General features: G+C 39.7%; 2 protein-coding genes across 2 annotated transcripts; both read left to right on the top strand.

Moving 5' to 3' along the window:
* Nucleotides 1-1,120: 1,120 nt before the first annotated feature.
* On the top strand, nt 1,121-16,328 carry col28a2a (collagen, type XXVIII, alpha 2a). Its single transcript, XM_041056437.1, has 35 exons — nt 1,121-1,256; nt 1,504-2,078; nt 2,733-2,753; nt 2,892-2,951; nt 4,081-4,134; nt 4,750-4,794; nt 4,885-4,911; nt 5,004-5,048; nt 5,159-5,203; nt 5,538-5,591; nt 6,440-6,508; nt 6,638-6,706; nt 6,871-6,939; nt 8,367-8,435; nt 8,777-8,845; nt 8,978-9,046; nt 9,422-9,490; nt 9,603-9,674; nt 9,868-9,936; nt 10,055-10,126; nt 10,398-10,466; nt 10,610-10,678; nt 10,786-10,854; nt 10,950-11,018; nt 11,110-11,178; nt 11,386-11,454; nt 12,502-12,570; nt 12,659-12,739; nt 13,320-13,355; nt 13,442-13,478; nt 14,126-14,683; nt 14,814-15,124; nt 15,216-15,483; nt 15,802-15,993; nt 16,078-16,328. Exons 1-35 carry the CDS (start codon nt 1,121-1,123, stop codon nt 16,083-16,085), a joined length of 3,732 nt encoding a protein of 1,243 aa, XP_040912371.1. The 3' UTR covers nt 16,086-16,328.
* A 968-nt stretch (nt 16,329-17,296) lies between these two features.
* On the top strand, nt 17,297-20,574 carry bbs5 (Bardet-Biedl syndrome 5). The gene is made up of 12 exons (XM_041056515.1): nt 17,297-17,457; nt 17,634-17,716; nt 17,805-17,870; nt 18,042-18,091; nt 18,352-18,479; nt 18,581-18,716; nt 19,064-19,159; nt 19,317-19,379; nt 19,476-19,610; nt 19,793-19,876; nt 20,107-20,130; nt 20,233-20,574. Exons 1-12 carry the CDS (start codon nt 17,396-17,398, stop codon nt 20,332-20,334), a joined length of 1,029 nt encoding a protein of 342 aa, XP_040912449.1. The 5' UTR covers nt 17,297-17,395; the 3' UTR covers nt 20,335-20,574.
* Nucleotides 20,575-20,769: the final 195 nt, after the last annotated feature.

Here is a 20,769-nt window from a genome sequence, read left to right as displayed (position 1 = left end):
ATGTAGCCCATTTAATGGATTGGTCTAGTTGATATCTCTGCTGTGATTCTCCACTGTATAACAGAACAGGATCTGATTGCCCATTTTCTAGTATCTCTACACTAATTGTCATGGCTTGGTAATTTAAGAATGAATTTAAAAAATCTTGGACTTTTTATCCCTTTCTCCTCAGGCAGGGTCATTCCAGAGTCCAGGGTGTAGACCAAAGGTGACCAGGCCTTTGCCATTAGGGCCTCTAGACTTTAAAATACCCTACCTGTGGAATTTATTCTGGCATCAATGCAATTTTTATATCACCTCTTTAAAACCCTTTTAATCCAATTTTATTGTTGCGATTTAGTCAAAGTGCTATTTTCTCTACGGAAGAGGATTAAAGCCCCATGTAGAAAAAAGAAAAGAAAATTAGAATTCTAGGTTTAATCTCTGAGAAAAAAAACATCAGAAGGTCTATAGTCTTTAAATGAAAACAAGACAAAGTGTGACAAATTACAGTACATTATACCTGTAATTCTGCAATATTAAAAATTAATTCCCACCCCTAGTAAACTTATGTATCTGCAGTTGATTGTACTTGTAGTGATTCGAATTCCAAATTCAGAAAACACATAAAATGTTGCTTCACTGTTGCACACATATCCCAGCAGCCTTCCCCTGCCCTGAGGGCAGAGCTGGAGTCTTGGCAAGGCTCCATGGGATCTGGTCCGGCGGTGCCTCCTTATAAAGGAGGAGTGAGGGTGTCTCAGGGTCTCTCGCTTTCTGCTCCTCAGGATGACTGACACTGCTGTGAGCTAACTGGAGCCCACTGTGCACTCTGATCCTCCACTGTTCCTGCTACCTTTTTCAAGTCTTCAATTTGTACTGCACTCAAACTAGAAAACTGAAATACTAAATCTGCAGCATTTCCAAGGGACGTTGGACTGTAAGTTGATGTGAGAACTGTAGATCAATTATTTTAAGGATGTGCTCCACTTTCAAAACAAAATAATACTCTGCAATTTAGTTTGATGTTTAACCTTGAACTGTTATAAAATGTATGGCTGCACAGTTTGTTTCACTCTTATTAGATGCACAAATGACTTGGACTGAATTGTTGCTATTTTTCTCTGTAGTTGGGGCAAAGATGTTCCTCAACTTTAAGTCGGTGCTGCTGGTCACTGCGCTGACGTTTGTCTGGGCCCAAGACTTTTACGAGGAAAAGAAAACCAACAAGAGACTCAGGGCCAAACCTCTGGCTGCAAACATTCATGACGGACAAGGTAAGAAAAATGAATGAAAAACTTTATGAGACAAAATATTCATTTTCTTTTTTAGTCTTTTTGGAGCTTGTCATATTGCTACAGTTTATTTTGACAGTCTAATTTTTTTACTGCACCAAAAAAACCCATTTTGACATCAAATTAAATGAAAATGAAGTCAGCCATTTAATCAGTGAAAGGAGTAACACTTGTAAAATGTGTTGTAATGGCAATAGAGAGTCCTTCATCCTGTTCTGTGCACACACAGCACTCCTAGATGAGGATTGTAGCTTGGAGCTCTCCTTCCTGTTGGACAGCTCTGAGAGCGCTAAGGACAATCATGAGCAGGAAAAGCAGTTTGCCATGAACGTGGTGGACAGACTCCAAGGAGCTCGTCTGCAAACCGGCCGCAGCTTGAGCTTGAGGGTGGCTCTGCTGCAGTATAGCAGTCATGTCATCACAGAGCAAACCTTCAGAGACTGGAGGGGCACAGAGAACTTCAAGACCCGGATAGCTCCCATCGTCTACATCGGGCACGGCACCTACACCACCTACGCCATCACCAACATGACCAGGATCTACCTGGAGGAATCCAGTCCTGGCAGCATCAAGGTGGCTGTGCTGCTTACAGATGGTATTTCCCACCCGAGGAACCCAGACATTTTCTCTGCTGTTGCTGATGCCAAGAACCAGGGCATCAAATTCTTCACTTTGGGCATTACCCGGGCAGCCAACGAGCCAGCCAATGTTGCCCAGCTCCGTCTGCTCGCTAGCTCTCCTGCCTCCCACTTCCTCCATAATTTACAGGACGAAGACATAGTCGAAAAAATTGTCACTGAGATTGTGAGTATAATACCTTGTCTTTCAGCAGAAAGCACTGAGAAGAAAAGTGATGTATTTGCTTTGAATAAGCATCTATTCAGAGCTGACACACAGACAGGCTTGTTCAGGTATTTGTATAGAGATGGAATGATGACAATGCATGAGAGAAACAAATGAAAGAATGTTTATGACAGCTCTGGATTTAAGCTTTTCTTCACAGCTTTTACACAAAAAAATGTTTGACATCTGCGTGTTGTCTGAGCGTATCCCCCAGGATTTCCTATAATAGAGGTTTAGGGGTTTTTTTTTGTCTCTTTTAGGAGAAAGAGTTTTTCTTGTAATCTCACATCACATTCCTTTAAGCAAGCTTAAACACTGATTTTCTTTACGGTAGATGACAAACAACTTATTCAGTTTAAGCAATTTATTACACTTTGACTCTTCTGTCACTAGATGTAACTCGTGGTTCTTAAAGAACTTTAGAACTTTGTTCTTAGCATTGAAGTATTCAGGAATCTTATCTATCAGTTTTTTGTTTTTCAGTTTTAAGTGTTGTTTGTTCTACACTGGATCTACATATCTACAGAATGAAAGAACAGATCTGATGAGGTTCTGCAATATCTTGCTACAATTCATGTCCTGTCAGATATTTATCAATTTTTGTTTTCTTTTCAGACTGGCTTGGCTGATGAAGGAGTAAGTATTATTACAATTAGTCAACTCATATACAGACATTTGACATTTAATAATGTGCAATTAAGGTGAGGTGCCCAGTTTGACTGTATAGGATTACGAATCATGATAGCTTAGCAAACATGTCTCTTCTTTTTGAAGTGCCCTCTGGCTCAGAGATGTGCTTGTGAGAAAGGAGAGAGGGGACCCAGCGGGCCTGCGGTGAGTGTTTAGCCTTTTCAAAATATCCTACAGCCAAATAACAGTTTCCTTTGAAGTGTTCACAGAGGTTTATCAGAAGGAAGGATTCCTGAAATCTTGTACGGAGAAATCTGACATGATCCTGATATTTCGGGTATGGTAATTGTGCACTTCTGAGCAATCAGGATAATTGTTTGCTTTTTCCCTGTCAGTATAGCTTGCAGGCAGTAAATGGATAGGTGGTCCTGCCCCACATTCTAAAAGCAAACCTATGGCAACAGGGAAAGGAGAGGAGACTTTCTGGTCTTTTCTCTTATTCCCTCAGAAACATGTTTGTTTCTGCTTCGTGTGCCCTGTCTCAGCTAGTCACTTTGCATTTCTCACGCAACATAAGATGTCCACCATGGAAACCAGAGGCACCTCGATTAGAGCTCTTCTCCCTATAAAACTGGACCATTTGGCCATCATAAATCTCACATACAACCCCTACTGCTGCCGGGGTCAGCGAGACAGGGATATGTTGAAATGGGACTGCGGTATGGATAACCTGGTATTGCAAATCATTTCTGTCTGATGTTAGTGGAAGACAGTCCCAGCCCCTCTGGACACCCACTCACACTCTCAGACATATGTGCAAACTTCCATTCAATCCCCTCTCCTTCTCAGATAACAGAAAGCTCAGGTAACGTCAAGCTTTCTGGCAGATAATCATGTTGCTGACAGACAGCTGCATGGTCATTAACCAGGTGCTTTCTCCTCAGAGAGATTCTTCAAATTCTTACACTCAGACTGAGAGGCTCTAATAATTGTGCTCATTAGTTTAATGGTCACAAACTAGCAGATAGCAACTGACACACGCTATCCAGGTGCAGCTCAGGACAATGACCTCTGGCTTTGCGGACAAGTCACCTCATGCCCACCTATGGCTTCACATGTCATACAACCCTCACACACATAGAAGACACGCTCAGACATCAGCCCAGTGACTTGCACTTTCACTTTGCAAAGACATGATCAAGATAACCTTTAATTTTCAGGTTATGGGTCATGGACCTGTGTATTTGTCAGTATTTATATTAGTGACTAGAGAGCATAGACACAGGAGAAGAAATTAATCAAATCTTAACCCTTGTTTTGTTTCCTTGTCTAGGGGAAGAAAGGTCGCCCTGGAGATGACGGAGCCCCAGGGCTTAAAGGGCAGAAGGTGCATGTTTTTTGATGGACATATGAACAATGACTTTTTTAGCTGGCGGGCTCTTTCAGGAGTTACGTAACCCTTCCTGAGTGCTCCACACCTATATTCTGTGTTTTGGGTTTGGAAGAAGTTGACAGGTTGACTGGGTCATCCAATATCTGTAAATCGTGAAATTTAGTAAAACTTCAAAAAAAGGAATATTACTGTCGTAGCCTTTAGTAAACTATAGTTAATGATAAGATCATATGGGATTTTAAAATTATTTTTGTATTGACATGTTATATTAATGTTATGTATATTTTGTTATGCTATCTATGATTATTCTTAGGATATGATTGATACATTACAGCTAATTTTAAAACAATTCATTTATTCAACATTAACTCAGTGTTTATCTCAAATGAATTAGTTGTTTGTTATGGGCTTATACACATCATTTTAAGTGTCTTAAGTTCATTAAGAGGTAATGTTGTTATAGTAGGTAACAGTCAAAAGTTTTTTTGTTTATACCTGTAATTGCAGACTCTACATTCCATGTTAATGTATCTGTTTCACAGTAGCCTGGATAAACTGATATTCATTTAATGATTGATGTATTAAATCAGTGTAATCCTGTCATATCAGGGTGAAGCGGGATTAAGTGGACTACCTGGGCGAGAGGGTGCTGAGGTAAATGCCACTGCTTTACCAAAATAATGAAAATATTCATTATACTCATACATTTGTTCACACATAACATTTCATTGATTTCATTTGCAGGGAAAACCAGGTTACAAAGGAGAGAAGGTACACCATGCAGTTCAGATTAATGACAATGACAATATCTTATTTTGCTGGACACAAGTTGAACCTCTGTGATCCTTGTAATCTCTACACAGGGTGAGAGGGGTGAATGTGGAACTCCGGGAATAAAAGGAGACCGGGTACGACAGCACTACTGACACTACAAATACAGAATTTTTTTTTTATGTTTGAGAATACTAAAAAAATAATAATTTGATGGTCTTTCTGTTCTCAATGTGATGTGCTCCAGGGTCCTGAGGGTGTTGTTGGTGCAAGAGGACTTAGAGGTCTGCAGGTTAGTAATAATTCATGTGTATATAGAGCTTGTCTTTGATAGTTAACACTTTGTATTGTTTAGACAAAAGAAAGCAGAGAGATGCCTTAACTGTCTAGATTTACATATTTGTGTATTATTAGAAATACCCATTGGATCCATGTATGCTGTAGCAATACTGTGTGTGAATTCTTAAACTAGACGAAAATCCACTTAATAGCCTCAAAAATCACCACATTATGCCAAACATTTCCTCCTATCTATACAAAGTAGTATAGAAACACACATGCACACACACATATCCCTCCGTTTATGGGTGTTTCATCATTAATGGTTGTATGTTGTCTCTGCCTAGGGGTTACCAGGACCACATGGAGACATTGGACCAGAGGGCCCTCAGGGAAAGCAGGTCAGCCCCTTTTGAACAACTCTCACTTTGCTCATTGTGCACATCTGCTGTGACCTTTACATTTCCTTTTTATGATTAGTTTAAACAAGAGGTTGGAGTTTTACCACCCCAGTTTTAACCATACAGCACGGAGGCCTGTTTGACTGATAATAGACCCCTTTGTGAACATTTGGCAATGAGCCAAAATCTTCCCCATCATTACTGCTATTCTCCAGTATAGGGATGAACCATCAGCGAAAAATTTCACTACAGGTACTCCTAATGGCATATATCCTGTTTCTAAATACAGACTAAGAAGTGCCTACAGCTTTGTCAGCTTCTCCAACAAGACCTGCAGTTAATAACATACATGGAAAGTCAGTGTATGCTCACTGTCTCACCATGTGAGGACATGTAGGCTGCATTTGCAAAGATTAAGAGGAATCCTGGGTGTCTCTGTGTGGTGTTATTTGTATTAGACCCCCCCATAAAAGACTGCTTTAAGACAAGCCTTTGTGTGTATTTATTTTATTTACCTGTACACATCTAAGGAAAAATGCAAGAGCCTCCCAAATTTACAGTTTTTACAATACAATGAGCATGACTGGGACAGGGATAGCTCATCATTCAGGTTAAATGCATTTGAAATGCAGCACAATGGTACATAGAAACTATAATATTCCATTAAAACTGGCTAAATTATTACATTGCCTCTCTTTATGTCAGGCTCTTCATCTTTGTTTTCCTTTTCATCTTTACATAAAACTTAAACCCCAAGCAAACAATTAATCCAAACTTTGATGTAGAAAATAGCTTCCTACAGTTCTTTGTTATTTTGAGATTAAGTGTTATTATGTTTGTGATCACAGGGTGAACGTGGCCCACCTGGCCCTCCAGGAATTCAGGGGGAGACTGGGATTGGACTTCCTGGACCAAAGGTAAGTGATATTACACATCATCCTGTGAATATTTTATTGTTCTATATGATTATTTGTGATTGTTTAATCTACTTATCTACATTTCTTTGGGTTTCTGTTATCAAACTAAGTCACTATATTAATCTGCAGGGTGACATGGGGTTCCAGGGCAGACCAGGTCCTCCTGGTCCTCCAGGACTGGGTGAACACGGACTTCCTGTAAGTTAAGACGAAACAGTCTGTGCTATGGCACATTGTTGCATGTTTCTGTTTGTGATGTCCACATTTGTTTCAGTGGCAAATGTGATCTGCTGAGAAAGCTCATATAGGTACTTTGGTCACTGAGGGGGTGACATATTCAAACACTCTGGCTTTGTTTACAGGGACCTCAAGGACCACAAGGTGTTCAAGGGGAAAAAGGACCCCAAGGTGAAGGGTTCCCTGGACCAAAGGTATGATTTCGAGTCTATCAATAGACAATCAAAACAACAGTAATGTTATCTGCCGCCTCAAGTCTAAACACTTCAATATCTATGAACGCATACATTTTATGAGAGCATGGCAACAGTTGTCTGTTGCCACATCTACCGATGCTAGCAATGCTGGACATTTCTTGACAAGGAAATACAAGAAACAACTACTAACAGAATAAAGAAACTGAGGCAAGTGAAGACTCCTCTATCTCCTGCATTGGTGACACTGTCAAGATGCCCTTCAGAAAAGCACATAAGCCCCAGTGAATCTGCTCAGGTAACAGCCCAGGTGTAAATATGTGTATAACTGTATAAATCCCATGCACAGTGCTGTGGGAAATACAATTAAGACCTAAATTAAAGAGAAAATGAAAATAAAGAAGTCAGTAAACACCTAAAAAAACAGAACTGGGATTCCTAATAGCCATAATTCTCAGGCCTGAAAATAACATAAAGTCGCACTGTGCTGATCTTCTTACTGATGTCTGAGAGTGTATCTTTCAATCTAGTTGTGCGTAACAGAGGCCTTCTGCAGTTCATGGCCTGCATCTGTCAAAAACAGATCTCACCCTATTCCAGCTTACTGACTCATGGCTCAGGCGTTCACTCAAGCGAGGCAATCTGATGTTGATGTGTTAAGCCCGCAAAAATTGCGTTTTTAACCCCATGCTGCTCTATGGAAAGTCTATTGTACAACAAGAAGATAGCTGGGATTCAACTGAAGGTTTAACAAAACATGCAAGGCTAGACACAATAGTGCATGGCTTACAGTGTAAAATACACCTTTATATATATACTTTTACTGCAGTTCAAGACAGAACTTGTGGGTAAATCTGATGATGAGAGGTTTACATATATGTGGTTGTTGAGGATTCTCTGTAAAAGAAATCTAAGTACACTTTATTTGTTAAAGGAAGCTCTTGGAAAATAAATACTGAAAATGTCCTCAAGCACCAACACATCTGTTTGATCTGTGCCAGGCTTCCTGGCTGTCGTAAGTTTACTCCTCTGCTGATTTCTACCTCTTGTAAAAAAGGGGAACTGTCAGAGGTGAACGAATCCTCTCTTCTTCACTCACACACGAAGTTATTATGATCAGGTCTGCGTTTCATTTCACTTAGATGTTGCTTATGCTGCTCCCATCAGCACCAGCGTTCACTTCATTATTCACAGGTAGCAGAAGAGGTTAAAGAGTCATGCACTCAAGAGGAGCCATGAAGAAAGGAGAAAAAGTCTGTTTCATTCCTTGTGCATAGGATCATTTTGTATCAATCACAAGAGGCCAACAGGAGCCAACATGCTTTTTTTCCATACACTCTTCACTAAGAACAATGCAGATTTGGCTGGGACCCAATCTCAGGTAGATGTGATGTAACTGACAGAGATAAACTGATTTTGTTCCACAGGGTGATCGGGGCCTCCCAGGACCAAGGGGACCAAGGGGACAGCAGGGTGCAGGAATCAAAGGAGACAGGGTGGGTTATAAATGTGTCTTCCAACAAAGAGAACTTTGTTGGAAGACACTTATAAAATCCATAAGGGAGTCCAAATGTCATCTAGGCTACAATTACAAAAACAACTCCGTGGAAAACTAGACTGAGTAAGGTAGAGAGGAGATTGGAGATTACAGGATTACAGCTATTCTGTCATCTTCTCAGTAGGGTTGTCAGTGAAAAGAATCTCTGAAAGGTGGGGGCTGTGAGACATAGTGGAGATTTGCACCACACTGGGGGCTTTGTTGTTGTGTTTATTAAGAACCTGTTGCTACATATTAAATATAGAGTGTATTAACCTGCCTATGGTGTTTTACTTTCAGGGTGATCTGGGTCCTCCAGGTCTTCCAGGACCATCTGGACCGACAGGAGTGGGCATACAGGGAGAAAAGGTCAGGAGAATACCGTTATCTAAATTTCAGTAAAGCAATGCTTCTTATTTCTCTGTCACACGCCCTGACACATACAAATGCAATAGTAGCATATCCAGCAATGATAGTCCTCTAATCTTCATTATTACCCAGGGCATTGAAGGTCCAAGAGGTCCACCAGGAGTCAGAGGGCTTCCAGGAGAAGGTTTACCTGGACCTAAGGTTTGTTGAAATACAATGGTCACAATGGTTAGCATTATCACCTCAGACAGGCAAGGCTAAGAATTGGATTCCAGGTCACTCTAGAATTACAATTTTACATGTTGGAGTATAACTGATATGCTCAGATTTATGTCGGATAATCAGGGTGTGACATTGTGTTTGTTGTTATGAACAGGATGTTGTATAATAAAAAGTCAATATGGCAAGCAAGTCCGGAACTCAGTTCAGATCAATTCATGATTGTACTGTCATTCCAACACATTGTACAGTTTCTCCATCTTACAGCGTCAGGTTAAAAACGGTTCTTGTTCCTGATGCTGTGTTACATTTTTAATAAGGACCTACTGCACGTCGTTATGCTTTTTCTATTTCTAGGGAGACCAAGGTTTACCAGGAGAACAGGGAGCTCCAGGAGAGAGAGGCATTGGTGAGCCTGGTCCAAAGGTAAGCCATCTTATGTCCTGAACCAAACAAGTCAGCTTAGCTGTTGTCTGTATTATCAGTGCCAATGTACTGAATCTATCAAAAATCAAATAATACTATTCTGCTGTTACAGGGAGAGCCTGGAGCAGCTGGTTTGGGTGGCCTGCCTGGTCTTCCAGGAGAGGATGGAGCTCCAGGGCAGAAGGTACAGCACATTATGCCACCTCATTATGGAAAATTCCTACTTTATAACCTGATTTCTATATCGATGTCTGAACCACACCTTCCTTTCCTTTGTCCACTGACTTACACTGAGATCTTGATTGCTTCCAGAATTCTTTGTCACAGCTGCAGAGTTAAGAGGACTGTCTTTGTCTCACCTGCCTTTCCTCTCTTAGGGTGAGCCTGGTTTACCTGGTTTAAGAGGTTCTGAGGGCCCACCAGGAATTGGCACTCAAGGGGAGAAGGTATGCTTTAGAATACACTGTAAATCCTTGTATAGTTCACTATGTATAGTTTTTTTTTTTTTTTTTTTAAATCAGATCAAATGTTAATCAGATGATGTATGGATGTATTTTGGCTCAGGGCGACCAGGGTCTGAGAGGCATTCGTGGATTACATGGGCCTCCGGGGATTTCAGGACCCTCAGGACCAAAGGTATGAATTAATGATGAATTAATTAATTTATGAATAATAGTATTTTATTATGTTGTGATAGTGTCCTTGATGAAGTAGAAAAAGTTCCTGTTCCCAGACTCTTTCCATTTATTCTATAATGAATGCGTTGCTGTTGAAGACATATGCCACACTAACTGAACCTTTGAACAGAGCCAATAAAAACAAGCCATCTACATGTTGTTGCCAGCTCAAGTAAATAGTGAAGAGCATGACTTTACTCTTCAGTCTCTTGCCAACTGTCATCTTCCAGGGTGAACGTGGGATACCAGGCTCGCAGGGCATACCAGGGCTGCCAGGACGGTCTATATCAGGTCCAAAGGTAAATAAATCAAAACTTCAGTCATGGCAGGTAGACAAGTAGCACACAGGCAGTAGAACTGCCAGATAGAATCTAATGTGATGTACTGCATGAAAACATTGTCACTGCTAAGATTCTCTGTGACTTGATTGTCCTGTCTCCAGGGTGATGTGGGTCCTTCTGGGCCCCCTGGTCCTGTTGGGGAAACAGGCCATGGACTACCTGGTCCAAAGGTAAACACTGCCATTTTTATTTTAGAAGGTTTTTAGAACTCTAAAAAACATATTTGTATAGACTGCATCATCTTGTTGGTCTTCATTACTGAATTTTGTTTGAATAGGGTGATCGTGGTCATCCAGGTTTACCGGGTCCACTTGGTCCAAAAGGTGAAGGCGTTCCTGGCCCTGTGGTTTGTATCACCAACCAAGAAATTACAAGTCCTAATATTCTGTAAAATCCTGTGCGAGTTGGTACAGTCTGAACTGATTTATGCATTTTTTTTAGGGTCCTCCGGGCATGCCTGGCTTACCAGGAGAACCAGGCCCAGAAGGAATAGGAATTCCTGGTCCTAAGGTTTGGGTCTACATGTGTTTTCTCGGTTGTGTCTGTGTGTTTGTGTATGTTGATGCTCATAATTAATTTGATAATGTCACGTCTCCTCCAGGGTGATATTGGCTTTAGAGGATTGCCAGGTTTGCCCGGCCCACCTGGAGAGGGCTTACAAGGGCCACAAGTAAGACACATTAACTACCACACAGCTCTGTCTAATTATAATTGATAATAAAATCTGATTCAGAGATAATAACTAAACAACAATATATTAACAATATATTACATTAGAGATTATATTACATGTGTATTTGATCATTTACTACAGTAAATGCAAATTTGGAAGTTGTTTGATTCCTCCATCTGATTTGTTTTAAACATTTGTTTTAAGGGTAATGTTGGGAGACCAGGACCTCCTGGTCCAACTGGACCTCCAGGTGAAGGTATTCAAGGCCCAAAGGTAAATACAGTAGAGGAAGAAGTATTTAGATCTTTTACTAAAGTAAAAGTACTAATACAGCAATGTAAAAATACTCCTGCATGTGAAATCCTACTTAGCTAAAAGTACATAAGTATTTGCAGCAAAATGTAGTTAAGTATAAAAGTAAAAGTACCCGTTTGCTCCCTCTGACTAATATATTATTACATATGACATGATTAGATGATTAAATACTGAGGCAGCATGTAATCCTGAGCTAGTTTTACCTACTTACATACAGTTTTATACACAGGGACACCATGTAAATCTGAGGGGTTGTGAGATGATTCATGGGAAAGAAAAGAAAAAAAAAACAGTTCTGATACACAAATCTCTTTTCAGTATCTGGACCTTTTCTCAAATCTTTGATTTTTAGTTTGAGATTGCGTCATTTGAACGTTTGTTGAAATGGAACCATATGAGAAATTTAGAGGGAAAAATCACTTATTTGGTGGAGTTGTTAACAACTCAGACATCTGTAATGTGACATCAACTACACACTGCTTTATGGAAGACATCAGAAGCCGGAAAGGTCGGAAACCACTAGTGTAATCTTATACAATGTGTTGTATTTTAAAAACTTCTTAAATTATCCATTGGGTAAAACCTTTGTCTTAAGGGTTAGGGTAACTAACCTAGTGACTAAAGCTGTGAAAGAAATGTAGTGGATTATGGATTACAATATTTCTCTTAGAATTGTAGTTTAGAAGAAGTATAAAGTACAATAAAATGGAAATACTCAAGTAAAGTACAGGTAAAATTGTACTTAAGTACAGTTTGTATAAATGCTATATTTCAAGCACCATCCTGGTTCTTTTTAACCAGGATTCATTGACATTTGTACTTTCTTATCCACAGTAACAAAGAGTGAAGCAATACAATGTAATTAATTGGTGCTGACATGTTACACAGTACAGAACTGCCTGACAAAGTAGCTGCAGGACAAATCATAACAATAATTTATGATCTTTCAAGAGTTTGGATGTATTTCCGCTGTATGGCTCAACTAAACGTAGAGTCTAATTTCAGGGAGAGCCAGGATCTCAAGGTATGACCGGGCCTAGAGGGCCTCAAGGAGACGGTTTTCCTGGCGCTAAGGTGAGGCATGTAGATGAGGCTTTCGAACATTTTAATGATATGTGATTAACTGGTCTCTGACTGATGATATACTCTCTCCTGGTTACAGGGTGATCGTGGATTACAGGGTGAGAGGGGAATGAAAGGTACAAAAGGAGACATGGGAGATCCTGGAGTCCCTGGTGAAGCAGTAAGTAGAACAGATCAAAGTCATCACGTACTCATATCAATAATCACACTGTCATTGTCAAGTCTCAGTGAAGCTCTGTACTGTAGTTGCAGAGAACAAAATGTCATGTCACTTATCAATTTATCACCACCAAACTGACCGTGTCATGTCAACTTAACTACCTCCATGAATTAGATTAACCTACTTTGGGAAAATCCAATGAAAATTGCCAGATGAGGGAGCTGTAATTCGGTGTAGAGTGTTGTCTTATGACGGCCTTCTCATTTCCATTTCCTTGTAAAATTTACTAATAGTCAAGGTCAGTTAATTGAGGATTAAATGTCGCCAAGTCTCTCCTAAGCTTTACACTTCTCATAAGCTAAAGCAGTGTGTATACAGAAGTCTGTGTATAGTAAATGAAAAGCATATTGTCATAACAGATTAGTTGTTTGATACCCTTGTGATTTAATGTTGAATAACATTAATCATAATCACAACCATCACCCTCATCAGCTTCACCGTCCTGTGAGATAGAGAGAACTGTTTCTAATAACACACAGCAGAAACAGTGATATTTCTTTCAACTTTTCTCAAATCCCAGGGGAGGCCAGGAGCTAAAGGAGAACCAGGCCTCACGGTAAGTTCATTAATTCAGCAAATGTTTGACCATTTGACAAAGTATAGTAATTTTTTTTACTAATGTAAATTTTCCATATTTTTCAGAGAGAAGACATTATTAAGCTGATCAAAGAAATCTGTGGTAAGACCACCAGTCAAATCTAGTTTGTTGGTACACCTTCTAAGACACTGGTATTTTAAATTCTCACACGTTATGAATGCAGACCCAAAGTCAGATTGACAATATTCTGTATGTATTCTGTTGTCAAATCTTATTAGTTTTGTCCAAATTCTGGCAGCAGCATTTCGTATAAGCTACAGTTTTTTTAGCCAAACAAGCAGTGATGAATGGCAGTGTAGGTCTGTCTGTCGGTCCACCATTTAGGTCCAGACTGAAACATCTTAACTACTTGATGGATTACTGTGAAATTGTACCATGAGAAACACATTCATGGGATGAATCCTATTGACTCTGGTGGTCCCCTGACTTTTCCTTTGTCACCAATAATTGGGTTCATGACCAAACAAATCACATCCCCATCAACCTCACCTGTACTTTGTGTAGTGCTAATTAGATCATTTCAGCAGGCTAACAAGCTTGTGTAAGATCATGTGCGATCATGTTAGCATGCTGACATTAGCATTTAGCTCACAGCAGCCCTGTGCCTAAGTACATCCTTACAGAGCTATGCTGGCATTAGGTAAACTAAAGTACTTGAGATAATATTTATCTAGTTTCTACAAATAAATGGTTTATGCAAATGCTAATGTTTGCCTAATTTTTTTCAGGATGTGGCATCAAGTGCAAGGAAAGGCCCATGGAACTTGTGTTTGTCATCGACAGCTCAGAAAGTGTCGGCCCTGAGAACTTTGAAATCATCAAAGACTTTGTCACACGGCTGGTGGACCGGACCACAGTTGGTCGCAACGCCACCAGAATCGGCCTGGTCCTCTACAGTCTGGACGTCCATTTGGAGTTCAACTTGGTTCGCTACATGAACAAACAGGACGTCAAGCAGGCAATCCGAAAAATGCCTTACATGGGCGAGGGCACCTACACTGGCACTGCCATCAGAAAGGCCACTCAGGAGGCCTTCTTCAGCGCTCGACCAGGAGTCAGAAAAGTGGCCATCGTCATCACTGATGGTCAGACCGACAAACGAGAGCCTGTCAAACTTGACATAGCTGTGAGGGAGGCTCATGCTGCAAACATTGAGATGTACGCCCTGGGGATCGTCAATTCTTCTGATCCTACGCAGGCTGAGTTCCTGCGAGAACTCAACCTCATTGCCTCTGACCCAGACACTGAACACATGTATCTTATTGATGACTTCAACACATTAACAGGTGATAATCACAGTCAGATGTTGTAAATATCGTGCCTTCATAAGTTTGTCCATTAAAATATATAGCTAGTTGTCAGCTGACAGGTTGTAAGTGCCTAAAATTAATGGATTTCTTGAATTTCTTTTTGCAGCACTGGAGTCTAAGCTCGTCAGTCAGTTCTGTGAAGATGAAAATGGCGCCCTTATTTACAATCGCATCACAAATGGACACTGGAACGGCAACAATGGGCATGGTATTAACGGAAACAATGGACATGTAGGGAATACCAATGGATATAATGGCTATGGTAATAATGGTTATGGTTATGGAAACAATGGATATGGGAACAACGGAAATGGTTACAATTACCAAGAGGAGATCCACAATCAGAGACGCACCAGCAGCCGAAGCCGTGGGGACACTTTCACACTGCCCATCAGTGCTGATCCTCTCCCTATTCAGGTCTTTGCTGAAAACACTTCTGTGTTGTTTCACTTAAAATATACTATCTTCTCTACTGATGGTTACAGAACTGTTGACTTCACTGATCAAGTTTTATGTTGTCTTCTTATTCCAGGTGGTGGAAGATGATGATGGTGAAGATTTAGACATCAGAGCCCACGTGCGGAGTGGTAGCACTGTGGCTGTAGTTAACAAAACAACATTGTTCTCGCCTGTGAGAGAAAGCTCTGTCTCCAGTGAGGCAGTCTTATCATCTTCAGAATCTTCTTCATCTTCATCCTCATCAGCAACATCTTCGTCAATACTGGTTTCAGTCTCATCTGTAAACTCTAATCAGTTGCAGCCAGTCCTGCCTGAAGGTGAGTGCTGGATTCTGTTTAGCTTCAGTTTCAGCTTCCTCTCATTGTGCATTCTGACTCACTGTCACACTGTCACAGCTTACTGGGACACTTGATTGTCCCAGTAATCATCATTAATGTTTTTAGTAAAACTTGTGCTTTTTCTACTATGACAAGTCAGGATATCTGCAAGGCCTCAGGCCTACAATAAACCCTCCCTATGCTGCATAATTGTAGGACTGTTGTATTAGACAGCATTAGTATGCAGAATGGATTTGGGACACATTGCCATTCTTATTGTGTACATAAATATTCTTTGGAAAACGTTTTCTCCTTCAGAGGCCTCTGTTCTTGATCCCCGCTGTAACCTCAAACTGGACCAAGGCAGCTGCAGAGATTATAGCATCCGCTGGTACTACGACAAGCAGGCCAACGCCTGTGCACAGTTTTGGTACGGAGGCTGTGGTGGAAATGACAACCGTTACGAAACAGAAGATGAATGCAAAAAGACTTGTGTTCTTTTCAGAACAGGTAACTTTTGTAGATTTTTAACATTAAATATACATTTTTTGATTTTATTATTCCTTTCTGATTATTATACTTTCCTGTCCCCAGCTGGATAAAAGGAGAAGAAACCATCGGAAAGAGGACTTTCCTACTCTACAGTCTGCTAATTAGTTATTTTAATGTGAAGCATTCTGTCACTTGTGGTCAGAAAATTTCATGCACTGTTTTAATACTTTTCTCCTCTCAAGAATTACATTGTTTGGTCAAATAGAAAAGCTGTGTTGTTATGTCAAACTGCCAACATGTTACTTTTTTAACCCAGTGACAGAGTGACATATTAGCTCCAACAGAAACTGTATTACCTCTGTGGGTTTGGCTGTCCTGAGTTGTGACAACTTCAGGGAATGTATTACAATTAAAGATTAACCTGTAGATCATTTACAATATAAATCTTATTCCTCTTTGAGCCATGTGTCTTACATACACTGAATATATTTCTAACAAGACAGCAATAGTGAGATATTTGTTTACGTTGCGGTGTTATGATTTGCAGAAATATGCTCTGAGTACTTTTATGCGTGTTTTATCGGTTGTTATTACAATGTGTCCATTCAGGGTTTACCTGGCAGCTGTAATAAAGGGCCATGTCTGTGTGGGTACTGCTTTCAGACATCTGCTGCAAATGTGATCTTGTGATGAAGATTGAGGAACTCTGCAATCTATCAATTAAAGTGTGTGCATACCTGAGTAAATGTTTTGTATGTTTTGTAATAATAAAATATAAAATAATGGTGGTTTCCTGTGTCCGTCCTCCTTTGTGTTCCTAGTAGTAACAGAAGAATCAGTCAGTTAGAGTTCAGTTAGTTAGAGTTACAGTTCTTGATGATGAAAAGTACCTTAGTCTAACTTAAAATTAAGTTATTTTTTCTTTTCTTTGTAATGTAAAGGACAGAGTTCTCTATGTGTCCATGAATTGTGGTGTATAAATTAAGTACATCATACCTTACTCTGTCCATGTGTTTTTAACATCTTAATTAGTAGGTCTTCCAGGCTCACCTGCCTTTAATAAAGCACTAATTAGGAGTCCCATTGGGCTTTAATAGTTTGAAGCACTTCAGAGCATTCCTCTCCACAGTCATGGTGAGAAAAAACACGTCCATGTTTAGTTTTTTATTTTTATGGCACAGTATTACTTGACAGACAGATGTTTCACAAAGCAAAAAACAAACAAAACTTGTGAGTGAGAAGTCCAAAACACTTTTTGTCCCCATGGCTTGCCGTCTGTTACCACGGTGATTATGACGCCAGACAGGCTTCCCCAGATTAGCCAGCAGAGTAGATATTTAGCTAGTAGCTAAATCTCGGGTAGTTAACGTTACTGAAGTAACCCGTGACTCACAGGCTGTGTGAGTGATAACCTGCAGCCATGGCATCTGTTTTAGATGCTCTCTGGGAAGACAGAGACGTTAGATTCGACATAACGGCGCAGTAAGTTAACGCTGAATTTGTTTGGGATTGTTCACCATCGTAGAAGCTGCTTAGCTCAGCTAGGCTAGATGGCCCGCTGCTAATACGAAGCTGCGAGGTTTTACGCTAGCGTAATATTATAGTTGTCTCGGTGTGGTAGATCACCAATCATTCTATCAATGTGTCGCTGTTCACAGGCAGATGAAAACTCGTCCAGGAGAGGCGCTGATAGACTGTTTGGACTCCATAGAAGACACGAAGGGAAACAACGGAGATCGAGGTCGCTGTCTTGGCGCTTCCCACTACCTGGGCAACTAGTATGGCAGGTCAGATAGTTAATAACTAACAATGTCCATTGTTTTTTGCAGGCCGGCTGTTGGTAACAAACCTGAGGCTCATTTGGCACTCTCTGGCCCTGCCAAGAGTCAATTTGTGTGAGTATACCTGCACGGTTACATGCATCCAGCCTCCATCAGCTGAGTATTTCTGCCCTCTCTTGGAAATGCGTGGCATTAAATTACTTTGTCGAATGGTATCATTTGGACATCTTTCACCTGTTTGTTTTCCTTTTGGCTTAAACCTAAATGTAAATGTTATTTCTTCAGCTGTGGGTTACAACTCAATCATTAACATCACAACAAGGACAGCTAACTCAGTAAGTAAACCTTTCTTTTATTTCTATGGCTATTAAATGTTTTTTTTTCTATTAAACCTTTTATTGTAGAATTATAATTTCAATTCTACAGTATTTCCCCAGACTCTTCATACATATACTATTTTGCTTGAGATATTATGGGAACTTATTAAACAAACCAATGTTTGACTTCCTCAAGGTTTGTAAATGATATATGAAGTATGTAAGTCTGATAAAGACAGATAAAAATGCTAATTTAGGAATTTGATGCTCATTTCCAGAAACTGAGAGGCCAAACTGAAGCACTCTACATCTTGACGAAATCCAACAATACAAGATTTGAGTTTATTTTCACAAATGTAGTTCCAGGAAGTCCACGGCTCTTTACTTCTGTCATTGCTGTACATAGGTAAATAGTGCTGAGGGAATGTTAAATTCCCTGATTATTTTCTACATAAAATTAATATCACACTAAATATTTTACGTGTTTTTTTTTTTTATTTGTTACAGGGCCTATGAGACCTCTAAAATGTACAGGGACCTGAAACTGCGAGCTGCTCTCATTCAAAATAAGCAGCTGAGACTTTTGCCACGGGAGCAGGTTTATGATAAAATTAATGGAGTTTGGAATTTATCCAGCGATCAGGTACCGGTGTTCTTTATGAAATATGTCTTTTGAAATTATTATCAGCACTTCCAAGTTTACATGATGTACAGATTAAACCTAGACTCATACTAGAGCCTAGAGCTCTACGTAGCTTAACAGAAGGATTTGAGGTGTGTGTATTTTCAGTTTTCAATGTAATGACCAGTCCAATTGTATGAAAATATAACAAGTAAAACAATTCCAGTTTTTTCAAGGAGTCCACATCCAGTACGTGGAGACAGCAGTGTTCCTCTTGTGCATTTCATGTGATTATTGAAGATAAATAGTTTGCAGTGTGAGTAACTGGATGATATTGACTCCATTGTTGTTGGTTTTCTTTCTTTCAGGGCAATCTTGGGACTTTCTTTATCACAAATGTTCGGATTGTGTGGCATGCCAATATGAACGAGAGCTTCAATGTCAGCATCCCTTACCTCCAGATTGTAAGTGTAATACACTAAATAACAATAAACTTCCAATCCCCAGAAAATGAGTCTAAAATGCAGTGTTTCCTTTTTGATTAGTTCTAATGTGTAATGTTTCTCTTTTAGTTTGAGATTGTGTATTTTATTTTTATTTTCAATATTTTTTTCCCCAAAGTGGTCTATCAGGATAAGAGACTCAAAGTTTGGCTTGGCTTTGGTGATAGAGAGTTCACGTCAGGTAACCTGTTTTTCTCTGCAGTTTGTTCCACTCTCATGAACTGATCACTGTTGTTTTCTGGTAATCTATCAATAGTCTGTGTCTTTTTGGGTTTAGAGTGGTGGCTATGTGCTTGGATTTAAGATTGACCCTGTGGATAAGCTTCAAGATGCACTTAAGGAAATCAACTCATTGCATAAAGTGTACTCAGCCAACCCTATCTTTGGAGTAGACTATGAAATGGAGGAAAAGGTGGGAATATTGGAATTTTAGTAAAATCACTGACCCTGAACATCTGATTAGTTTAACAAAACTATAAACAAGCCAACTTTAAAAATTCCCATTGATGTTTGAGTTACTTCACTGTAGCTGCTTTTCCACCAGTTCAGCTGATCTTGTTGTCATAGCACTGTTTGTCCTAACAATGATTGCAGCCCCAGCCGCTGGAAGAACTCACAGTGGAACAGCCGCCTGATGATGTGGAAATTGAGCCAGATGAGCAGACTGATGCTTTCACTGTGAGTGTGCCCGCTGGCCACCCTTAAGCTCCTCCGGGAGCCAGTGGTTTAGTTTTCAGACTCTCAGAATAGCTGTTAGCTAATGGCCTTCAGCATAATGAGCAAACATGAATTTACGTTGCCTAGTGCTCATCAGACAACAATAACGTATTATTACAGACAGTATGTGCTCCAGTTAGTTTGATTAAGCGAGTTAATATCTTGTGTTGTTTGTGTTTTCTTGCTTTCAGGCCTACTTTGCGGATGGCAATAAGGTAAACTCTCAAAACTAATAATTGGAATCATGCAGAATATTGTACAGTATGTGAAACTAATTTATTTTTTTCTATTTTTTATTTTTTATTATTATTCCAAAGCAACAAGACCGTGAGCCAGTTTTCTCTGAGGAGCTGGGGCTTGCCATTGAAAAGCTAAAGGATGGCTTCACACTTCAAGGACTGTGGGAAGTCATGGGCTGAAATAATGTACTTGTACATAGCGTAATTATTCAGGAAGTAATGCATTTATTTATAGCTCGGGCTAAAAGCTGTACAGCTTATGCATACATACTTTTCATAATAAGAAAATTCTGTATTACATGCGTGTCAGATTTATTGTGGGGTAATTTCTATAAAGTATATTTTCTTCTAGTGGACAGAATGTGAAATATAAATCAGTTTGTATTGTTTAAGATTGATAAATAAATGTATTAAAATAGATATTATAGAGGGCATTTTTTTAAAAAACAATTTCAATATTTATGTTTGTACTGTATCTCATACAAAATCCTTTTGTATGGGGAAAGAACAAAATGATCTCAGGCTAAATACAAAGCTGCACAAGGTGCTATAGTATTTTAAAAATGTTATAAGAGGACAAACTGTCACCTCCTGTGGCAGCAGCTGTTCACTGAC

This window comes from Toxotes jaculatrix, chromosome 15, assembly GCF_017976425.1.
Source record: "Toxotes jaculatrix isolate fToxJac2 chromosome 15, fToxJac2.pri, whole genome shotgun sequence".
Classification (NCBI taxonomy): Eukaryota; Metazoa; Chordata; class Actinopteri; family Toxotidae; genus Toxotes; species Toxotes jaculatrix.
The sequence above is the reverse complement of the archived record's forward strand: the minus strand, read 5'-3'. Positions and strand labels throughout refer to the sequence as shown.